Source organism: Aptenodytes patagonicus, chromosome 5 (assembly GCF_965638725.1).
Source record: "Aptenodytes patagonicus chromosome 5, bAptPat1.pri.cur, whole genome shotgun sequence".
In the NCBI taxonomy this organism is placed as follows: Eukaryota; Metazoa; Chordata; class Aves; order Sphenisciformes; family Spheniscidae; genus Aptenodytes; species Aptenodytes patagonicus.
In genome coordinates, this window is record NC_134953.1 from 9,474,509 (window position 1) to 9,498,610 (window position 24,102).

The 24,102-nt window shown below is 46.6% G+C and overlaps 1 protein-coding gene across 1 annotated transcript in view; it reads left to right on the forward strand.

The window, feature by feature from the left end:
- Positions 1-795: 795 nt before the first annotated feature.
- The window catches only part of SYNPO2L (synaptopodin 2 like), a 40,317-nt gene continuing 17,010 nt past the window's right edge, over positions 796-24,102 (forward strand). Inside the window, exons 1-3 of the mRNA XM_076338509.1 lie at positions 796-1,110; positions 15,554-15,705; positions 18,546-19,207. Coding sequence (XP_076194624.1) covers positions 1,006-1,110; positions 15,554-15,705; positions 18,546-19,207 — 919 coding nt within the window. The 5' untranslated portion in view covers positions 796-1,005. The remainder of the gene's footprint in view (positions 1,111-15,553; positions 15,706-18,545; positions 19,208-24,102) is intronic.

Consider the following 24,102-nt stretch of genomic DNA (forward strand, 5'->3'; position numbering starts at 1 on the left):
CAAGATCTTAACAGAAAATTACGTTTTAAGCCCTGTAGCAAAAGGGGGAACATGGGTTTTATTTCTCCTATAGCTCAAAGGGATCAAGGTGGCTTGGGATGGCCAGGAGGTCTTGTCTGCCATGGTCCTACAGAGAAGACAGTGAAGGACCTGGGTGCAAAGCTGTTCTCTTGGCCACTGGGGAGTCTACATATGCGGTGCCCCGCAGAGAACTCTTTGAATCCCATCTGCGTAGCTAATCCTGGCTATTCTGGTCCCAGTGTCTAATTAGGAGTGGCTGTAGGGGATGTCAGGGAGCAGCAACCTGCCGAGGGAGCACATTACATCTATAGCCTGCTTGTGGTTTTCAGGGCTCCAGGTAGTGCTACTGTGTAGTAACACTAGCCGCACGGGGAAAACAGGTGGAGAGCACACCACTTCCAAGCTGGTTTTGTTCAATTTCTCAGGGTCAGGTGCTGTCACCTGATCTTGTACAAGTTTGTGCCTCTATCATGCCCTTGCCTGAAACTCACACTAATGAATCCTGAGTGCTGGGTGACTCCGGGATTTGCATTTGGAATGGGAAGTGGAAATAAAATTTTCACTTAAATGCTTCCAGCTTTAAGAGTGTCAGACAAAGCTCTGAAGAGACAGGAGGTGCGCTATTTTCAGCCATGCTCCGGTGTGAGATCCATGGTGTGTGTGGGGGGGCCACAGAGGGTGAGATTGACATGACACGTGTGTAGGACAACTCTGGCCCCTTACCAAGAGCAGAATCAAATGTCTAATCATAGGCAGAGCAGCAGCTGAGAGTCCAGAAGAGCAGAGAAGGCTGGGCTTGACAGTCTCAACTCCCTTCTTGTGTGTGTGTGTGTGTGAACTTGAAGGAGAAAGTGAGCAGAGGGCCTTTTGGGGGACCGGAGAATTGTGGTGTGAATTGTGACGATGGGAGTAGAAGATACTGCCTGTTAAGAACTGGAGTCTGTTTTGAAGTTGGGAAGACAAAATATCCGAAGTGCAGAAATCATGGGAGCTGAAGAAGAAATGCTCATCACTCTGTCTGGAGGTGCCCCCTGGGGCTTCCGGCTGCAAGGGGGTTCAGAGCAGAAAAGACCCCTTCAAGTGTCAAAGGTAGGACCTCGAGATGTGAACTGTGAGGGCAGAGTTGTTCCGCTGAACTCGGATATCGCTACCGAGTTGGGCATCTTTCACTACTGTTAAGGAATGCAGGAACTCCTTGCTGTGGCAGCAGATCTTAAAAGGAAAACTTGGGTGGAATGGTCAAGCAGGGTGTGGGGTGGGATACAGGTCCTGAAATAGATGCCTTTGAGGTAGAGACAAGTGTCAGGTGAAGACCTGCTTCAGTGCAGGTCTGTACAGCTCAGACACTTTAGAACGTGTACAACTCTCCCCAGTTGTCAGCAGAGATATAACCGTAGTGACAGTGCAGGAAAAAGGGCTCAAATATGGAAGCTTCAGTACTTGTGTAAGACATCCAATTAAAGAAAAAATAATTTAAATCGAAGCAAAAAAAGCCATAGTTGTAATTCAATTCAACTGTCCCTAACACTTCGTTACTATATTCCAGCTTTCAAAATAGATGCACATTTCTTAGGGTCTCTTCTGTTGGTGAAACTTTCTCAATTCTGTCTGAAGTGAATATTTTTGATGTTCTAAACAGCAAATATTGGTTCCATTTTAAGCATTAAAGGCAAGCAGTTGTTTGGATGGGAGATGAAATAATAACAAAGGAATAAACATGAACCTTGGCTGCACTACTTTTGATAAACAGCTGTTACTGTTCTCTTTTCATAAAGACTACTGAGTAGCTTAAAAATTAGGAAAAAAAGTCGTCTGTTTATTAAGCTCATAGCAGCTGCATTAGCCTTGACACAACGATATCTTGGGATGTCTCACTAGAAGGCACCCAGCAGCAGGAATGAAAAAATGCTATGCCCAGCTCCTTCTTTTACCTTAAGTAGGCTCTCTCTGACAGAGAATTTTAAAGTTAAATGTTCTGTGTCATTTGGCTCACGCCAGGTCAAGGAGTGTTTGTCTGTAACTTCTGCCAAATGGTTTGGAATCCCGTAGCTTGGCCCTGAAGTGGATGTTTCTTACGTAGAGAAAGATGATGATTTTTCTCCAGGAAAACAACTACTGTGCACACTTGTAGAGCTTCAGGTGCCGAAGAGAAAGAATCAATATCCTTGAAACAGGTATCTGGCATCAGTGGTTGTTAGGAAAATGGGATTTTCAGTGGCCACATAAACTCTGTAGGGTCTAGGATTATTTTGACTCTTGTTTTTACCCCAATAGAGGAGAAACTGGGACTGAAGAGGGAGGAGATACTGTCTTACAAAGATTACTCAGGATTGAAGAGCAGCAAGAACTAGCCATTACCCAGGCTAAGTTGCACCCTAAGGTGAATGGAATATTGCTCAAGGATTAGTAGCACTTCCAGAAGGATATTAACTGGAAGTAGTTCTCACCCAGAACCTGGGTGTCATACCTTAAGTCTAGCAATACAAATATATTTTACAATACTTGGATATTGCATAAAAAAGTAATTGTGGAAAATATTATTAATACAAATCCAGTTGAGGCTCAAAGTATACATCATTCTTTAAGCAGGACTTTGAATTTATCATTTGGGGCTATTATTGTCCAGAATTTAATGGCATCCAGGTGACATACATACTCACATCTTAAAGGCAATACCATTTAAACAGTCTCCAAAGAAAGGATTTACGGATCCTTACTGGGAGCCCAGTAAGATCATATCTGAATGTAAACTGCTTAGAATAGAGAATAAACCCCCAGGAGTCATGGAGTAACCTAATTGTCCTCCTCTTACCATGCAGAGAGTAGAAGTCTGAATCTCAGTTTTCGGTTCTTTGAGTTGAAAGATCAACTCTTCATTCTTCTGCAGTTAGGATTCTGCTATTGACACCAGCAGGATGGAGTCTGGGCCAAAATACTGCCTGCAAAGCATCTTCCAAAACTCTTAACGTCATTAGCACTGTCCGTTTGGCTATTTTAGGAGCCAAAGATGGGAATGGTCCCATCGCTAAAGAAGCCTGACCAGAGACTGTGGCCGTATGATATAGCATAGAGAAACAGGGCAGTATTGTGTGTTTCCCTATTGGTTTGTTAGAGCTGGGACTGAGGTGGATGAGCAATTCGCTCCGTTTGGCCTCCATCCAGGAGATCAGTGCCACTGGGCAGCACTGGGAAGCGTGGTCACAGGGAGGTGTCACTGAGATTGAGCCTGCCTAGCAGAGGTAAGCTCAAATATCAACACGATGTTCATTAGTACGATGAAGAATGTGTTGTGCATGTATGGAAAGACAGATTAGATAAATGAGAGGGTCTATTAGTAAGCTGATTGCTGTCAAAGAAAGGACTCTTGGGGAGAAAGCAAAGTGTTCATGAGACCAGGAAAACTTTGGCTTAGCAGAACAGAAATATTAGCGCTTTGGTTCTTTCAGCAAAACCTATTTGGACAGAATGGGGAAGGACAGAACAGGAACATGGATGAATCTGGACAAAACCTGGTAGGAGATACAGGCATGAATATCTGGTAGGTGCCAGATACTTGAGTGGATACAGCTGGTGTCTCAGGGAATTCCAGTGCTGTCATTTTAGGCAATTTCAACGTCTAGACTAGAAAAGTTATAGTAGTAACACTAAGGAAAGATGCTTACCCTTGGATGCCGAGTCAAATTGTTTCTATATACCTTTCTGGATGAAAAAGCGATAAAAAGCTAATTTGGGTCTAGTAAGTGGAAAGGAATCAAGTATAACAACTTATATATAAATGATATACATTGTAGTTATGTAGATAATTATTTGTGAACCGCTAGTGCTTTACTTGTCTCACTAAATCTTACATGGTTTCCAAATGAAGATTTGATAACATCAAGCAGCCAGGCGTTCCAAAGACTAAATGTTGCACAAAGTAGGATTTTGTGTTTGAGTTGCTCTTGTTGTATTACAAAGCCTTGCATAACTCATCATCTTACATGATCAATTTACACAGTTACAAGTCTTCTTGCCTTTCCTCTTTCTAAAGTTTACATCATCATCATCATCTTTTTATTGTTTCTCTATATGGAGATTATGATAAAATCAATCACTAATTGTTCTTGGTATCTTTTTTTTTTCCTGAAAATTCTTCGGGTCTGCCGTATGCTTTCTTTTTTCTTTTTTTTTTCTTTTTTTTTTTTTTTTGAGACAAGATGGTATTTAATGACATTAGAACATTTTCAGCATTATTCTCTATCCTCTTCATTGGTGGGCCTCTACTTGATTGTTCTGTCATAAGCTGTTCACAATGATGGCTTAAATTATTGGCTTTTTTCAAGTTGCAGCTAACTCCAAATGTACAGTGAGCATACACATTTTAAACCGTCCTTTCTAGTGCAAAGTATTCAACTGGCCGCAACTAAATAAAGTAAACGAACATGTTGGAAGTGGGGTGTGAACCCATTTTTCTACAGACTGAAAGGGTGCATAGCTGTAGTTTAAACCTTTTGACCAAGCAAGGGATCAATTCTAAACCTCAGTCTCGCCAACACAAAGGGGTAGAAAGGCAGCTGGATCTTCACATGCTGGATCCAGCTGCCACAGAGCTTCTGTGCCATCCGACTCCCTGTGGGTTATGGGTTCAGGGACACGCCTAGAGCAAGATGCTGGAATTATACACCTTGTGGACAGCCTCTTGGGCCACACATAACTAGCGTCGTGTTCAAGTAACCTTATGGAGCCAAACCAGCTCTGCCTGCCTCAGGATCAGGGAAACACACATTGCTTCTTCCAGCAGTGCCAGCGGATATTGAGGAAAAAGCTCAAATTTAAATAACATAAGCGAGACTGAAATGCTGGTATTAACGCCAACTGACTGTATGGTTCCAGGTCTGTAACTGCAAATGTCTATTATTTCTTTCGTCTTAAACTTGCCTACAAGAGCACATAGTGACTATTTTGTTCCACCCAAACAATCATTTGCAGTGTCTGGGTGCTAAAAATGTCATGTGTATATGAAGGATACCATACTGATGAGTATAAGAAAGGGGTACCATAACAATTCAGTCTCATAAAAACAGATACTGTAAGAGTGGAGGGTGAGACAAAAGAAGCAGCAAAAGAAAATTTATTAGTGTCTGGGGAGCCTTCAGTGAGAAAGAATGGATGATTTTTAAATTAGGGTTGTATTAAAATATCAACTCAGTAATGAGTAAGCTGAAAGAACAGCAGACATTGATATGCTCAGCAGGCAGATATACAGCAGGATCAAACATGAACAGAGGACATGAATAATTCTGCAGAAATTAGGAAGGATCGGAATATGGAGAACTAGAGAAACAAATAAAGGGGAAAATAAAGAGTTAAAGAACCTAAAAAGGAGAGGAAAATCTCCGTTTTGTTCTTAGTTGCAGCAACGTCCTTTTAAGTAAAATCAATCAAACTACTGTGCATTCGTATTTGGCTTGTTGTGATTCCTAATGAATCTTATCACTCTTACCCAGTGAAGCAGATAAAGTATAGTGGGATTTTACACTACCCCTTACCAAAATAAAGCTAATATGGTGTAGCTCAGTTGCTGTGGTGCACATGGCACCACAACACAACAAATCTTTGATCAGAAACAGTCATCAGGAAAGAAAGAAAACAAGCATAAAAGCAAGAAACAAAAAGGATCCATAGATGGCAAGATTTTTATTTTAGAAAGGCTGAGGGAAAAGTACATGGTCATGATACGTACAGCATTCCTTGCAAGGAGAGGCTATAAATGATAAGAAGGTTCACCCGTTCTGAAAAGAGAGTAAGGGAGAACAATACCGTCAAGTTCCTGGAGGATTTCTTTGCAATAAGGATACGTGCATCAAATGCACTTGAAACTAAACAAAATGTAAAATAGCTAGTCTGAGAAAAGTCATAAGATATGTCATAAGTTGACGGTTGGACTCGATGATCTTAGAGGTCTTTTCCAACCTCAGTGATTCTATGATTCTATGATTCTATAGGACATAAGCATTAAGCCCATAATCAGCCAAAGTAGAAACATGACATGGAACTATATTAGGGAATGATTTTTATGAGATGAACAGGGCAGCTTTAAGATGGTGCAAGTGCATGCAAAGCTGCCTTTAGGGATCCTGCTACAAAACAAGATTTATTCCATGAGAGGGAAACCCAGTTACTTACTATACAAAGCAAGGAAGGCACTTGTACCTCCAGCATAGTCTGGTGCGCAAGTAATACTGAAGAAATAAGTGGAAACTGGAGGCTTTCCAGCTGGTACTGATAGTAGAGGAGAAAGACCTGGGCATATCAGTGCATCACAAGAGGATAATGAGCCAGCAAAATGATGCATCTCTGAAAAAAAGGCAAACGTAATGAGCCTCGGGTAGCCGTATCTAACTGAAATAGGAAGGCATTGATGTTACTGTCTAATGCACAAGTGGGAATTCACTGGAAATACCATCACAACTATGGAGCCAGCCACTTTCAAGAAAAATGAATTTAAGGTAGAGCAGCTATAGAAAAGGAGAGGAGGAGAGAAGGCTTCCTTCATCTAGCAAAAGGTTGAAAGATACGATTGCTGTCTACAAATAGATGTTGGGCAAATACCAGCAGCACTGCTCAAATATAGGACAGCATGTCACCAATGAAATGTGCACAAAAACAACTAACCAGGGAGGTTCAGCAACAACTTTCCAATCCAGAAAAAGAACTGAAAACCTTTTGCAATCAGTTTATGAACTGGAGTAAAAAATATGGCATCTGAAACAATGGGGGATCGGCCGTGATAACTCAAGAGGCTCCTTTCAGTTCCCTGTTCTGTACAAATACTCTGCAGCAATGGAGTGAATTGTTCGGGGAAGCAGTGACACAAGATTGGATAGCTTCTAAAACCAAGAATTGTTTTGTCATTTAAGAGCAGTTCATCGCAACCTCCTTTTTATCTCTTTCTCACATATCCCCACTTTCTCCTGTATGTTTCTCTGCTGACAATTCACTGTTTCTACTGTCTCCTCTGCCAGATATCCTTGCTGCCTGTATGCTGTGCCGCTGGTCCCCCTGACCCACGGCCTGGCTGCTCTGTCCCGTTCACCTTTGCTCGTGTGACATTATTCCTGCTGGAGGTGCCACCTCTAACCCAAATAGGTCTGATGGCTTCCAGATTTGCAAGCACCTTCTCTTCCTCTCCCCCTTTCAGTGGGCAGGCTGTTCTTTATCTGTTTTCACAAACGTTTACTGTCACACCTAAAAAAGCACTGCTGGCAGCCTAGTCTATAGCAGTCACTAATGCTGGTGTTGGAGGGCCGAATGTGTCTGCCAGCACTGTGGAAGGAGTGCCTCAAGCAGCTTTGGGAGTGCTCCTGGACATGTTTTATGGCCTGTCGGCACTTAGGCAGGTGCCACCCTTGGCTGCCAGTGAGGGAGCGCAGGCTGTGGTGCTGGTGGAACTTTCCAAGGAGCAGCTGGGCCCGACAGTCACTGCGTGCTGGGAGAATGTGGCGGGCTCCAGGGCTGCTGTCCGGCCGAGAAGCTGCAAGCTCTGCACAGTGCTGGGACAGCAGTGAGCAAGGTGCAGAGCTTGGAAGGGGAGCTCTGCCCTTCCTTCCCAGCAGAGATGGGGGGATAGGATCTCCGGGACAATGATAAGAAGGTGACCTAAACAGAAAACCATATTATCACGGTTGCAAATCACCATTGCTGACTGTATCAGCTAATGATCTGGTTCACAATTCCTTGTGCGTCACCGGGGCTTGGAGCTACCCGCAAGCGAAGTAGCCTTACACAGGAACTCCCTCCCAAAACAAGTACAGAGAGCAGACTGTGTGGATGGACTGGATCGGTGGTTGTGCCATTCCCTCTATTAGAATCTTGATTTATACTCTGTGTTTACTCTCAGGTAATCTTTAACCATTTGTTAAACTATTCCTTTCTCACTGCCTAAGCCACTTCACTCTGTGTTTATTCTTTTTTTCGCTTCCTACCTTCCCTCCAAAAGACATGAGGCAATCATGCCTATGAAAAAGTGTGATGTCAGCTCCTGGTCTTTCACACGTTACTGTCCTGAATGGTTCCTCCTCGGCTGTGTGATCACAGCTGTGCTGCCCCATGCTTTTTGCTTCCACAAGTTGTGTAAGACTTCTGTTTGAAGGACACTGCTAGAAAAGCTTTCCCTCTCCTCCTTGCAGAGGTGAAGAGTCTGGGCAGTTTTGTCTTTACATCCTATTTGCCCATTAGCAGGCAGGCATCCTGGAAGAATCTCTTGACAGATGACTATCAGCAGTTGTGGTGAAACCACACAAGCTACATCTATACCTGGTGCATTAAATGTACCTGGGACCACTCTCTGGCACTGATGCCAGCTGCTACAGAGTGGAACGAAGCCCAGCAATTAACGTTTTCTATTCTCCCAAACAAGATGGCCACATGCAAGCTGCCCACAGGCAGTGGCTCTGGGAATAGCCTATTCTAGCTCCCAAACTGTGCCTGGGAATTTTCTGGAGAGCATTAGCTGGCCTGAGCCAAAGACGTGCGAAAGATCATTTCAACAGCTTAATGCTATAGGCAGTTGCAGTCCAGAGCCCAGGTTCATTTGCTGGCATTATCCAACCTGCTGCTTGCTACTTGCTAGAACTACTGAATACATCTATGAAGGCTGAGCCTGTTTTTTCCTGTACATTCATATCTACACGATGCCTAGAAAGATGCTGCAAGGCACAGGAAGGTCTCTGTACCAAAGTTCCCCTGGAATCCTTCAGGTGGATGGGGTACTTGTCTAATCCATACCTGTGGCTGATCCTGTCCTTGCTGCTGCAGAACAGTGGTGCTTATCCTCCTCAGACCATTGCTGAGAGGCGCTCTTAATGAGTGCTGTGTTTTGGTACAGTATCCCACACTTGCAAATATCATGAATGCTGTGTACAATAACTTTTTGCAAACATAATTTTTTTTTGTCTTGGATCATATCCTCATTCTATCGAAATAATAGTAGGTATGTCTTCTTCTAGTTTGCCCTCTCTCAGCATAAATACTGTGGAGGCATATAATACTTAAGGCTGCTGCTGTTCAACAATTGGTAGCAGCTGAAAAGAGTCCTCTGTTCTGGGTAAGGGTTTTGTTCAGAGCTTGCATATCCTCGCTGCTCTTTAGAGCACAGTACCAGCATGTAGTGCTAAGGTTGAGAACACCTTGTTCTGGAGGACTGAAGCCACGTCTCTGGATGACTCTGCCCTGTGATCAAGGCTCTCTCACTCCTTCTGTCCCAGTACAGTGCCTGTCCCTGTAAAGAGACATTTTGGTGGCTGGATTTGCTTATGAGATCTAAGTAAGTCCCTTAGATTTTGACCCTAAAATCTTTTGTGTCAAAAGGAACAAGGCTGAGCCTCTATAAAAGGACCTACATGGGACATGTATAAGCATGTTTCTTCTGAACGCTCAATTCCTTTTGTCCCAGCAGCTAGATGTGGGCACTGGGACTCTTGCTTTTTGACAAACATATCTGTTCCTTCTGAATCCTTGCTTCATATTAAAAAACCTTGATATCCTGCTGTTTACTGTGTTGAGAGTAAAATGCTTCTCAAGTACTTTTAGTATCTATTCCAGTACATGTGGTGTTACTCCTTGTCATTGGCGTTACACTTCACTTTTCAGCTAATCTCCCATCAAGTAACAAAAGGCCATGGAGATAAAGCCTCTTTTTACCTACCTGCAGCCAACTCTGGCAAGATACTTGCTCCCAGCAACGATCCCTGTGCTAAACTTTTTGCTTAGGCAAAGAAGGTGGATTGTTTGGGGTTGTTTTTCTCCCCCCCCCCCGTATTATCATGACAAAATGCTCTTTTTAAGGCACTTGGTTTCAACAGAGAGAGAAAACTAACAAACCCTGATTGCTTGCATTTGTTTTTTATCAGCTTGTACCCCCTGGTACAAATCAGAATTAAGTCTAGAGTACCGAAGAAGTTGTTCTCTCTTTCCACACTGGGACAGCAATATCCCCCTCATCAGTACACTCTAGACAGTAACATATTACAGTAGTCTTGTATGCACTTAATCGATTGGCCAGCACCAGCATCCTCTGCCACTACCAAGTTTCATCTCTAAAGCCCTTGCCCAGAAGCCACCCAAGTCTGTCCTGCTACTCAAGATACCTTCTTTCACCACCCTCCCTTGCTGCGTTCATCCCAGAAAGTGTGTGTTCTCTCCCTTCTTTCTCTATATAAAGACTCCCTAATTAAGCTTCACTGTGGATGACCTGTGAAGTAGGCCTGCAGAGACACTGGACCTACTTTACCAAGAGGCAAGTCATCCAGTGTCACCTCTTAAACAGGAATACGGTGTTTGGTCAGGAAGTTATTGGAACTAAAGAGAGAAGTGTAATTGTAATGGTTACTGTAATTATAATGGATTAGAGTAAATATTCTCCTGTAAAATAGCTTCCAATAAAAATATGGCATTGCCATGACGATGTAATGTTATTCACATACTTAATAGAAGGCATAGAAAAAGTATCTTAATGGGTCTCTGTGTTTAGGTGGGCAGATGAGACAAAGAAATCTAAGAGCCAGAGCAAAAGACTGTTGAAAAACTTCCTGATTTCCAGGCTCCTGTCATTTATGGCTCAGTCTGAGTGTTTTCTCCAAGGTCACAGAAAAAATCATCCAGGTCTCCTGAATCCCACTCTAGTGCTTTAGCCACAGGGGTATCTTTCCTTGCACAAGTAAAGATTAGGCCCTGGCCTTGGAGGAAAAACAAACTGTTCCAGTAACCAAATTGATGTTCAGAGAGAAGAAGAGATGGAGGATGTTTGTTTCTGCTCTTGCATCTAGCAACTACTGCATTTGTGGTTCGGCTGAGCAGAAAGTTCTGGGAGGAGCCGACCCAAATGCTGGTTGGCTCCTGCCTGAATTCATTCCCTTTTGGTAATGCTTTATACCGCTTTATACTACAATAAGGCAGTTCTTACCTCTCCATGGGAACCCTGTGACAGGCCTACATTTCACATAAGGCTGGGAATGAAATTTAAACACTGCCAGGTTGCCATGGAGTGTTGGACCCCATGGCATTGTAGCTGCTGAGGGAAGGGGGGCAGCTGTGTGATGAGAGGTGCAATCAGAGTGGAAGGGACATTGCATGGGAAGATGAATTGTATTCAATATACAACTCTGACTTGGCCTGAGTTTGCTAGGTTGCTGCTGGAAAGATTTTAAGAGATTAGGGGAAGACTGATAATGTAATTTGTCTTCCTACCTTACAGACTGAGCTCTCCCGATGAGAGGAGGTGGGAGGTGCCTTGGGGAGGCAAGGGGGAAAATGGCATGAACCTATTACAGCTTATTCCTGAAAGGCACTGCAAACCACTTCTGATTACCCACAGTGTATTTCCTTTCTTAAGAAGAAGCGGTGCTGGCCAGCATGGAGGGTGGTTGCAAAGTTTCAAGACAGGTTCCCTGGGCTGTACTCAGGCAAGATGTGAAGCCACTGAGTTACTATCAGGATTACTCTATTCTTAGCATCCCAGTGTGTGTTCACCCCCCACATATCACTATCTAAATATAGTCCCTACTAAAGGACAGATGCTGCCAAGTTGCATCTGACCCCCTCCTCTCTTGCATTCTGTTCCCAAAAGCTAGGCCGAATTCCCCGAGACACGTCCAATAATCAGCATGTCCTTTTGTCTCCCCAGGGCTGTACAAGGAAACTTCTGTTAAAGCCTGATCCTAGCTCTGGCCTTCCTGGCCTCTCCTAGCACTGGCCTTCCCTTCAACACCTTTTCTTCTTCCTTTCCTCCTCATTTGTTGCCTTCACCCTTTTCCTTTTTTCCCCTCAGCTGCTTCTGTCCTTTCCTTCCTGTCTGATTCAATATGATCGATGAGAGGAAGAGGGCAAAGTAATGAAAGAAAACACGCACATGTATGTGCACGTACCTAGGTGTGGCAGATACCCAAACCTCTCTGACAAGAGCTCTCTTGTCACAACAGAAGTCCTGCAGAGAGGCCAGTGAGGTGGAAAATCTTCTGAGTAAATGTGTTTCATTAATTTATAGTTCCAGTTTTCCACACTGATTTTTATTTCCAGTAGCATAAATCAGTAGGGCCCTGAAATTGGGATTCCCTAAACCCAGCTGAAATCTAAGCAGGACTTTCCTCCATGTGAGCCAAGGTGTGCCATGGGGGAGTGTGGAGTGCCACTGAGGCATGGAGTGGTAAGTGTAACAGGCAGGCAGTTATAAGAGGCTCAGAGAATTTGTGAGGTTCCCCCCCCCAACAAGGAGAGGTCAATTCTCGCAGTATGTGCTAGGAGGTCGGACAGCGCAATCCCCCAGGGCCAGGTCTGGGGCTACCCCTGACCACTTGTCAGAGTCCCTCAGTGCTGCCTCTCACTCGCACAAGAAAGCTCTCCAGGGATCTGCTACAGGAAGCAGAGAGGATATATCTTTGAAATGCCACTTTTCCCATCCTTTCCTATCTCTTCAGAACAGCTGCTGGGTGACACCTTCCATCCTGTCTGCAGCCTAAGCAGAAGCTCCCTGTTAGTGACGCTTCATGTGGCTCACTGGGTGCCCAGGAGAGGGCATCTTTTGGACATGGGGAGCAAGTGGCTGAGCCTGAGGGCAGCCTGACCTTCAGGGTGGGCAGCGAGCCTGGCCTTTAGACTGGGCAGCCACCCTGGCCTGGGGCCTCAAAGGCCCAGTGCTGCCCTCGCTGTGAGCGAGACATGCAGTCTATGGGTTGTCATGAAAGGTCTCCACAGCACCGTGCTGGCAGTCATACAAAAACTGGCAGGCTCATGCTGGTCTCTGTCCAGAGGCTCTCCAGCCTCTGGCACACTGCACCCTGTGGACATGGTTGTGGATTAAGTCCTGTCCTTTCTGTATGATGTGCTTTCTTCCTTCTCTCCCTGCACAATCCTCTTCTGCCTTTAACCCCTTTTCTTTCCTCCCTGGCAAATGCAGTGGGGTAGGGGTTTATCATTAAAATGAAGCTGTGAATAGTTTGTTTCCCTCCGCCCCTGGGAAGCAGATTCATAAACTTCCAGGGAGGGGTTTATAAACCTGTGGGAGATTGACAGCCAGGAACATTTACATGCTATTTTCAGACTCTGGTCCTGTTTTCCCAAGGAGGAATGGAGACAGGGAGAAGTCCCCTCCTGGATTGTAGAGCTAGTTTGCAGGCTCCCACAACAGCACTGAAGTAACTACAGTTGCTTTAGTGCGTGGGCCTTCCGCCACCCTGGTAAAATCTGAGCGCAGACCAAGCCAGAGCCAGCATCTTTACTAACCACAAAAGAAATGCATCGCCTGCTCACGTTGCTTAGCCCGTGTGGGGCAGGTTGCGTCCCACCAGCCTACTCTGATCTAAAGGTGCCTGAAGCAGCAGCAGGCAGTGTTGTGAGCGCAGCCTGACCTTCCCTGCCTGGGAATCCCAAACACTTGCCTGCAAAGTCCTGCAGTACTGTGGGACCAGAGGATTTCGGGAAGCTTACTGGCTCTGCTCTGGGTGGTCACCAGCCCACATCCAGTTGGTTTCAGTGAGCATGGAGGAGTACGATGGGATGCGAGGAATGCTCTGAGCACCTGCTGACAGCCTTTAACCCCCAGTCCCCTCGCTCCATAATTGGGAGAGATACTCAGCAAGTGTGTTCCCATCCAGTGCTGAGCACCAAGCACTTGGCCATGGAGCAGCAGTTGGCCTTTTGGGGAATACGAGAAGGAGACCCTCCTTCTAACCTCTCTGCCACTTCCGAACTCTCTGCATTAGCTGCTGTGTCGGTAGGCAGCACTGGAAAATGTATCTGCTATCTCTTCTCATTTAACACCTGCACCTTGAGGGAGTATCAAGAAGCAGCATTTATACTGTAACAGCAGAAAAGTGGTTCTTCAGCAGTAGTTCATTACAGACCCACACGTTCTCATTCCAGGCTTATATTAACAAGGAGGGAGATAAAAGACTAAGATGACAGAGGCTGATGGATGTGGCAGCTGGGATGAGCCAGTCCCTATTTTAAGCATGCAGGCAAAATTTGGGGTCAAGCTGGAGAGGCTACAGAGTGATAAAGTGCCAGTGAACGCACAAACAACTCAGAGCATAGCCCTCCTCTTTCCATCTTCTTCCCCAACACCTCTCAGTCCTGCTGACAGGCTGACCTGGGAGGAGTGCTGCTCTTGCCTGCTCAACACAAGCCAGCAGGGCTGAGCCCTGGGCGTGCACACACCCCATGGGTGCAGAGGGCCTGGGCCCTGACACCAGCCAGCCATACCACTGGACCTCCTCAGGGCTCCAGCTTTCTCCTTTCCTGCTCCCCTCCTGCCCCTGCAAGAACAATGACAGGGCAGCAATCCTCTCACATCCACTTCTCTTTCCCGGGGCTGCTATGGGAGTGCGGGTAAAGTTGCTTGTGTGATTTGATAGCTGAGTCTGGTTGCTCGAGCAGCAAGGCTACAAGATATGGGAGAAGGTGCCCTGCTGTGATTACCTCTCTGCAGGGATCTGCCACAGTTCGTTCACTGCACCCTCTGTTAAACAGCTCTGCACTGATTTGTCTCTCACTTAACTGCAAGATCTGAAGAAATATTCTAGAAGCATCTACAAATCCAGCGTATTGCTACCTTGGACCTGATTTGCCCTGACCCAGTGTTTTTGCCCAGCTATTCTTTTATGTGCAAAATGAGTGCATTATGGGTGCCAAGCTGTCCTACAAGACTATCCCATTGCTTGCCTATATGGGAGAGGTCTGTGGTTTTGGGCTAAAAGTGGGCATTTGGTTTACTTGCTTGCCCTAAGAGAAAGGCTAGGCTGGGTTGGGGGTTTCAGTAAGAAGTTTAACTGATGGATGATGGAACAAAAGGGAGAGGAAACACTTGGTGTAAGATGATCCAGGAACTAGCCTGGAACTAGAGACCCAGACTCCATTCTCAGCTACAGCAATGCATTATCTTGCACAGCTCCTGTTAAGGCTAAAGATTTACTCCAAGTTTACACTTGTGCAACAGGACACCATATGGCCTGATGCAGATGTCCAGAAATATATTGGCCAAAGCCAATAGAGCAGGAATGCTTGACAGCAGGAAGTGCCTCGGAGCCACCATCTCTTCCCAATGTCAGCCTCCCCAAGGATGGTACCTGCAGGGGCTCTGTGTGAGCGTCAGGGATCATACCAAGGAAGTACAGTAGGGGCGTACAGAAGGACACACAGCCATGTACAAGGATAGTCTGGAAAGAGTTCCTGTTCCCTTTCTGAAACACAGACTCCCTAAGCAACTTAGGAGATAGGGAACTAGAGGAGAAGAGCATGTAGGTGCTCTTGAGTCTTTCATCTGCACTGAAGGACTCGAATTGGGTTGGTCATCAGGTCAGGTCTATGCTCAGCAGAGTGACTCTTGGAATTAACAGGAATTAACGGGGTGCGGTCGTCCACCCTGGCAGCACAGTAGTCATAGGCCTTATTTTATTCTGTCAGGAATGGAGCAATAGAAGGGCCAGCAGGAGACAAGCAACTGAGCTAAATAGCTGCTGTTCTTCCCTTCATCCCTATCCTCTCTATTCTGCTTTTCCAGATCCGAAAGAGAAGCAAAGCGTGCCGTGGAGGCCTGTGGGAAAATGATGTGCTAGTATCTATCAACGGGAAGTCATGTGCTGGCCTCTCCCATGCTACTGCCATGCAGATCATTGACTCCTCCAACGGCACGCTCAACATCTGCGTGAAAAGGTAACCTGCTCCCAAGCACCGGTGCTGCAACAGTGCAGGCAGCAGGGCAGCTTCATCCAGTGTAGCAGCTATCCACACCTAGCAGAAAGAAGGCAGGCAGGAAGCCTTTGGTTTCTCCATACTGCAAGGTATACTAGGACTTCCCCATGGCTGACATGTGGCCATCCAAAAGTTTTGCACTGTCTCTGTGCTGCTTTCCAGAGTGCCTGGCCCTGAACTGACCCCAGACCTCCCTGCCCCTGCCCCTCAGGCTGGAGGGAAGTGTTTGCAGTGTGAGGGCCACATTGCAAAGAATGAGCAATTTAGACTCCAAGCAAGCAGATGCCATAGGGCAGTTCATCTCAGCAATTAACAGAGACTCCAGTTCATTCCGGCTAAATAACTGTTCTGTAGAAATGGATTTGACTACACATTGGATAATTGAGCCAAGGCAAGATTACCTGAATATTCACTACAGCAGGCCATTGCAGTCCGATAGGGTGTGAACTGACTTCCACAGAGGTGTGTAGCTGAGTGCCTTTTTGCAGGAAGAAATATCTCTAGCAAAGTCTCTAGTCCAGCAGAATACTGGAGACCAGGCTCAAATTTAAGCACAAAAATGGTCCCAGTAACATCCCTGGTTCTACCTGTGCTAAAGCTAACCCAGTGCCTCAATGCATGCTGGATGAGGCCCAAGCTGTAAATGAATCATATAAAGACGGAGGCAGCAAAGCTGTGTCCCAGCTAGTCCACACTACTCCCAAAACAGAAGTCACCCTCAGGAAATAAGGCCCTGGTGAAGGGAGCTGGGAGATGTGATTTTTACAGCCCTGAAAAGACAGAGCACTGTGAGCAGTGGGGAGGGAGAGCCACGCTGGTTGCTGTAAAGTAGGGGCAGAGGTGGGCAGCGCTCAGAGGAGGAAAGCCTGAGCATGTAGGATCTCCCCCTTGGCTTCAGGGAAAGCGCCGGTGCCTTCTGATGTGCTCACCCCATACCCTAGCTGTGATTAAGAGGGATGAGTGAGCCCTGCACAAGGTGTCCAGAATAGCTCCTGGTCCCTTGCCAAGGCCTTATCTCACCCCATTGGAGCCTATCTGCAGCCAACAGGTGCCTGGGCAAATTCCAATGGGCCAATATCAGCACACTTTGAATTAGCAAAATGACAAAGGCAGGCTTCTTGCAGCCCTCTGGGTGCCAACATCGGATGGTTTGGAAATAACGTAACCAGTTGGCTTCATCTTGGGGTAGTGGAGAAGTCATCAAATACTGCTTTCTGATCACATCTCTATTCCCACTTCATATTTATGTTCCCAGAGAAAACACCAATCAGTCCTGTTCAGAAAGGAGAGGTAGCTGGATGGCTCTCGAGTATGCAAGGTCATATGTGTATGTCTGTCAGTGTGAGATCTACGTGAAGAGAGAGAGAGAAAGATGGGGAGGGAGAGTGATTGTGACCTGACAGTGCAGAACAAGATAAACTGGCTTACAAGCAGTAATGCTTTTCAGTTATCTGGTTGAGTATTTAAAGAAGAGGAAGGACTGCTCTGTTTTGCTTGGGGAGCTTTGAGTTTGCTCCCCAGTGAGAGTTCGTAACAGAAAATATTATTAAAAAATAAACTGTCAGAGAAATTGCCCCACCCTTAGCTCCCACAAAGGTTTGCATTTGACACGAGTATAAATTTTTCACAGTTCAGAATTGGGATCCAAGTCATGAATTCCACAGCTTTACAGAGGCAATGCTGTCTGCCTGGCTTCCCGGTATGCATGCTCAAAAGGCAAATACTTAGGGCTCCTTTATAACTCTGGTGACTCTGGCAAGGGAAGGAAGAAGTTCCCTGCCCCATCTGTGTGGTCTGGAGTCAAACTGCTGTTGAAATCCAGACTCACTCTTGAGGAGAGGGAGGGCAGAGCTGGCTCTTTTCCCATCAGCGTAGCCAGTTCTCCCTCCCTCTGGCAGTCAGCAATCGGCCTCACTGCCCCGGTCTGCCCTGCCCCTACTTTAGTCATCCTTCCAGCTGACTTACAGGCTAGAAGTTGCTATGTCTAAGCCAAAGGCAAATGCCACCATGGATTGGGCTGGCTGGCATGACTGCAGTACGGTCGTCAAAACCCAGGCACTGGTAGCTTGCTTGCGAAGCAGTCCCACAGCGAGCAGGCCACACACAACAGGGTGGACTCCTACCACAGGATAGCAGAGTCCTACCCCAAAAAAACACTTGGGCCTTTTTCTCTTAAGTATTTGCTATTTACTCCCACATAGAGGTCAGGGCAAACAAACAGCACCGACTTCTTTGTTTGGATCCCACTCTGAACTAAAGCAGTTTGGGGAATGCCGGGATCTGCAGAGCTGGCACAGCTCCATGGTGCAGTCCCAGCTGCAGGAGCAGCTGGAGTGCAGTGTGGTGGCTCAGGTGCCTCCCTCCCCGCCACCCCCCACCACCACTCCACCCCCCACCCCACCCCCCACCCCCCCACCCCCCCGCCGCAAGCGGCAGGCTGCAGGGCTATGTCCCACTGTCCTGGGGAATGTTTGCTATGCAGGAATTTACCTCCCCAGGATAAATGCCTGGGGAGCTGATTAAGCTATTTTATGCTGATTTTATGCTCTCAGGGCATTCTGATTTTCAAGTGTTTAACACCTGGTTTTCAAAGAGTCGTGAAGCAGAAAATCAGGGATGAGAGCATGTAGCTGATGTCAGAGATGAGTCTGCCCTTGGTGTCTGCACTTCAGGTGTCTGTACCACCTGAAAGATATCTGAAACACCAGCTCAATCCTTACTCCTCTCTCACATGTGGGAGTTTCCTTCCAGCTCAGCCTCACCAACCAGACCTCGCTCACCACTTTTCCTTCTCTCCACAGGATAGTTGGTGGGGACCAGACCGGCCCATGGCTCCAGCGCTCCCCTTCTCCAGGACAGCGAGTGCTCTCCCCGCCATCCCCGCTCAGCTCCCCAGCGCAGCTACTCAGCCCTGAACTGGCAGGAGCCCCGGTCACCACACAGCCCTTGCAGCCACGGAAGTCGCAGAGGCACCTGGAGAGCCTCACCTCCCCACCAGACAGTGAGGCCTACTATGGTGAGACAGACAGCGATGCTGACAACATGGCCCAGGAGAAGCACCGCCGGGCTCGCAAGAAAAGCCCGCGCTCCCCGCCCGACAGCACCAACAGCAAGGCAGATGCGCCTCAGGATGAGGTGTCCCTGTCCGAACAGAGCGGCTATGAGAGCATGCCAGAGGCTGCTGTGCAGGGGGGACCCGAGGTGGCCAGCTCCGTCGGGGTGGCCAAGAGGGAGATTGCCTGCCCACCTGGCAGCCGCACAGACACTCCATTCTCGGAGAGCGAGGGACAGTTGCGGCCACCGTTGACAGAGGGACGGGAGCCTTCTCCAGAGGCGATGCTCCTGCCCCATGCCACCAAGGCTATCCGAGCAGAACGCCATCTCATCCCCATGGTGGGGCCAGTGGAGCACCCGGTTGATGAAGACCTAACCACCACGTATGCGGAGAAAGCCAAGCAGGCCAGTAAGTCCTCTGCACGCTGCCACTCACCCATGCCCTCTTCCTATGCTGGATCTCCTTCCAAAAGCCTAATTCCTGCAAATGTCAAGCGGGTTAACTCCTCTAGCTTGGGAAGAAGCAGAGTCAAGTCAGACCTGCAGGGACTGGGGCTTCCTATTGCAGCTTTGGCACTGGGGTCTACCTCACCCAAGATGTCCCAAGGAACAGATGAGAGAAAGGGTCTGGGATCTGGGAGTCACAGGTAGAAGCTGCAGCCACACAACCAGCTGTGCTCTAGCACCTATATGTGCTGGAAACAGGGTGGAGGTCATTGGTTTCTTCAACGCTTTGGGCTGAAGAAGACTCAGGGGAAATGATGGTGTCAGGGAAGAAGTTGGGGATTAAATTTCCGAGGCCTGGCCTTTCAGAGATCTCACAGCAGCTCAGTTTGCTCCTTAGCTATCTGTGTGTCCAAGCACAGCGTGCTCGTTCTGAGGGCCTCCCGAGGAGTCCCCTGTTCAGCTCTGCTCTCCATGGGCACAGAAGCATGTAGTATTACACATGATTAAGGACTGAGTAGAGATAATTTTCAGTCAGCATAGCCCTAAAAGAGTGTTGTCAGTAGCTCATTTATTTCTCTCACCCTGTCAAGCTCAGGGAGGGGCTTGTCTACATCGACTTTCGGAGGATGTTTTCTCTGCAGGCACTTACTGCAGCAAGGGTGTCCATGTCTGGAAGCAGCTGGTGAGCTCTGGTAGGATTTATCACTTTTTAGGTATCGGCAGTGGAGGGCTGCCAGCAAGGACAGGCAGGAGCTGGTAAATCAGCTGTTGGAACAGTTCCTTGTAGTGGGACCCCTACTAGTCAAGACCTCTCCAGGTGGAATAAAGTACTGAAAAATGTAGTGTAGTACATGGGTGATGGAGCTGAAGCAACCTTAATTGTGAATATCTTTCCTGGTTTCTGCTACACGTGGAGTATTTCAAACCCAAACACGAAGGCAGAACAAGATGTTACCTGACTTCACAGTTGTGATCTATTCAATAATATTAAAAACAAGGTAATCAAGAACTTGTTTTCATATGAGTACCTCAGTGTGCAGTATGATTGATTAATTTACAATTCTCTGAGCCTAGAAATAAAGCAGGTTTTAAAAAAGTGACTTAGCTGGGTGACAGAATGGAAAACTGAGACACAGAAAAGTCACTAGACTGAATGAGAAATAAAGCACACAGATTCTAACTTCTGATTCTCTGCTCCAAATGCTAGACATTTTTCCTCAGACCAGGTAATATTGCAAGACAATTGTTAAGCCTCTCTTTTCTCTTTTCCTTAGGCTAAACATTCCTTTCTCTATTCTGCCTAAGGGATCCTATAGAGGTAACTTTCAAATCTAGACTGCTTCCGTCAGACAGGGCACTGTCTTACTGCTCTGCCCTGTGTTGAGAGGACAGACTCAGTTGGGTCTCTTATGTCAGGCCCTGCTAGGCGGTGCAACTAATCTGGTGCCTCGTACTACTTCTTCCTAGTCTTTAGCACTCACTTTCCTTAGAACAGCAAAGAAAGTAGCAATTTCAGCCTCCCTGAGGATGAAGCTATTTTTTCCCCCTTTGAATAACGTACAAGCATGAGGTGAATGTTGAGAAAGGCATGTTCAGCTGCTCCCTGCCACCTGATAGTCCTAGCAGTGGAAGAGTAATTGCTTTACATCAAGACTTATTTCCATGGACAGCGTCAGTACAGAAGGCTCCCAGGAAAGCCATGTATTTAATGCAGAGCATTTCTGATGGCAAAATAATATCCCATGGCAGAAGGTGATGCAACTCTATTGCCAGCTAGAGGTAGGGTTCCCAGAAGCACTGCAGACTGAGATAATATTTTATTCTCCTATTACCCCTCCACCGCTCACACCACTTCTGGATTATGTTTGGCCATGGGTGTCCTTATGTAAGAGTTACTCTGCCATGGATGGCAACTCACATGGCCAGCTTGGCCCTTCTTAGGTTAGGAATCTTGGCAGTAAATGTGAAGGCAAAACGCTATGTCCTGATCATGCTGGAGCACAGCAGCCATTAAAACAAAAGTCATGCTCAGCAGCCAGTAACTCTGTGAAGGAAGGAAGCAAGGAAGGAAGAGGGATGGAAGGTGTTCATTATGTGGTAAACAGAGCTAAGGAGCACCTATACCTGGGATAAACACAGGAGGATGTGGGACTGCTGAGCTGCACTGGCTCTGTGAGGAGGCTGCCTGCAGAGAAGCTATCGGCATGGGAGGCACATGGTACAGCATCTCGTGCCAGGAAGATGTAGCTTTGGCAATGATGTTTGGGCGTGCATTGGTTCAGCTCCTACAGCTGCTCCATGCTTCCACGGAGCCAGCAAAGTTTAAAGCTCTGTTTCTCTGCCTTTCCTTGGCAATACCCGCAGCACAGTAGCCTACTCTGGGACGTGGAGACTCCTGGGTTTTGCTAAACAGAAACGCAAAATCAAGCTCATGGTTTAGAAGCTAGGCAAGTTTTTAAAATCTGAGTTACCTACAGTAGGTGACTTGGAAGATCAGTCATGGGAGCCTGGGCCTCAATATATACGCAGTAGACATTTAAGGACCATTCTGACTACCTAATCAGATGTCTGCCTTTTGGAGCACTACTTATTTAAATATATTCCCAGTGTACCTGCTCAGCACACCCTCCTTGCCTTGCCATGGCCTTCTCTACTATAGCTCCCACCACTGCACCGTAAGAATGTGAAAAACTCCTTTTTTGTTTGTTGGGACTGTTACCCATATGGTTCCTCACCTTTTCTTTCTAGAACGTGCTCCTTTCTCATGCCTGCTCTGATGTTTTCTCCAATTTTGGAGGTATTTCTCTTGTCCTTTGTATTCATTCTTTCTAACTTTTCACTGTCTGTTTTAAGCTACAGAGAGTTTCTCCCTTTCCCACCTGTCCCTGCACCTCAGGCAAACAGAGTTGCAGGTATAGTATTTCTAGATGAGTATCTAGAAACATCAAATTTCTAGATGAATAATTGAAATTCCTGTACAAGAACAGAGACACGTAATAATTCTTTTGCACACCACCAAGAGTAGCAACTGACATTCTTCACAGCTCTATTGCCCTGCAAGGATCTCAGTAAGACTGCTATCACCTGTCAGCTCTTGGGTTTTCTCAAACTTAAGATCTGTAGCTCTGCTCTTTATTTCCTATCTCTAAAGTTTTTGTAGACCTTTGTCCTCACTGCATGCTTTCCAGAGCTTTGAACTTTCCAGATCATAGGCAAGTTGATTCAGCCCCCCTACCTCCCCTTTTCTGTATGATTTTCCTCCGTTTCTGATGTTAGCAAATCTGATCTGGGCTGACTGTATGCTGTCCTCAAGATCATCAATGAAACTAGGAAATGCTTCCCATATTTGCCCACCATCTTTCCTAGTCTCACCATGATGGGTGATCAGTCTTTATGCTCTGATTGTTACTGATTCATTTTCTCTTAATTTTCATCTGACTGACATTTCTCCAGTACATGTATTTTTTTGCATCAACTCCACGAACTCCTGACAACTACAGCTGCTTTCCCTGCCTTTGCTAAGAGGATACAAATCATGTGGCAATTGCCAGAGGTGTCACTGCTGTCTAACACCTGCTTTGCACTGCAGTAACACAGGAGCAAATGGAGCTCAATTATTTACACTAGGCAAGGATTTGACTCTGGGAGCAGAACACAGTGTGGTGGCAAGTACCAACAGCCCAAGATGAGGATTTGGCAGTGGGTGGGGTGGAGCAAAATAAGCACAGGGAAGAGGGGGCAGCAGCTGATGGTGCCACCTCACGATGCCCTGCATGTTGTCAGCTGCTGAGCTGTGCCTCTCCCTCCCCAGCAAAGACACAAGGCCTTAGAGCTCCTTAGAGAGGCAACAGTCCTTGCAGTGAGGTTTGGGCCTGTCTCCTTCCAAAGTTCCTGCCCTATCACAGTTTGCACATTGGTATTGGCTCATTTTTTCCAACCTGTGGGATGAGCACGTACATCATCCCAGCCCTCCACAGGACACATGACTTGGATGTGCCTGCTCAAAAACCACTCAGAGCATTGCTGATGCAGACTAGTGAGGCAGTGTGGGGAGCCACACATCTTCCAAATGTGGGGAACTTGCCCTACAGGTAATAGGACTTCAGTCTTCATTGCTACCTAGTGGCTACTCTGCACCCTGGTGTTTTGCTCAGTGGGGCAAGAGAACAGCCAGCAAACAGGGACTCTTTGCTGTACTTTAAATGAACTACAGGAGAGCATTCATACTTGTGAATAGCCAGTATTTTGCCTAATCTGAAGAAATGAAAGTACAAATTTGTTTTCTTCCCCCTAAAACAGTAGCTTGCTCTCTTTAAAGAGGTGATTAATCTCTGGGGAAACTGGGAATCTTTAGGTCCTCAGTTTGTCATCACTACTAAAGGGCCAAGCCACATCCCTCCCTGAGACGATTTCTGTGCTGCTTCGACAGTGCAGAAGGAAAGGAAGAGATAACAAGACAGAAAATACAAATAAAAAAATCTGAATGAGTTTCAGGAGGTTAGTGGAAAGCAGGAGCTTGTGGCAGAGAGAATCAGACTATAGTTGTCACAAGTAATTGCTAGTGAGGTTCTTTGGTTCCCCGTAGCTCCTGCAGTGTCCTCCTCTGCTCACACCACCCTCAGAGGCTTGGAATCCATCTGTAGCCAGGGCTGCTTCTCCTCAGCCACCTGTGCTCTCTAAGGTGCAATGTATGTTCACCCCCATCCTAAACCATCTCCCAGGGACAATGGGGTCAGGGTTTCTCACAACTGGAAATACCAATTGCTAGCAGAAGACAGACCTACCAGGACAGCCGTCTAGTCCTAACTTGCTATCACACTGTAGGAATTTGTATCAGTGCAAGAAGTGCTTCAAAAT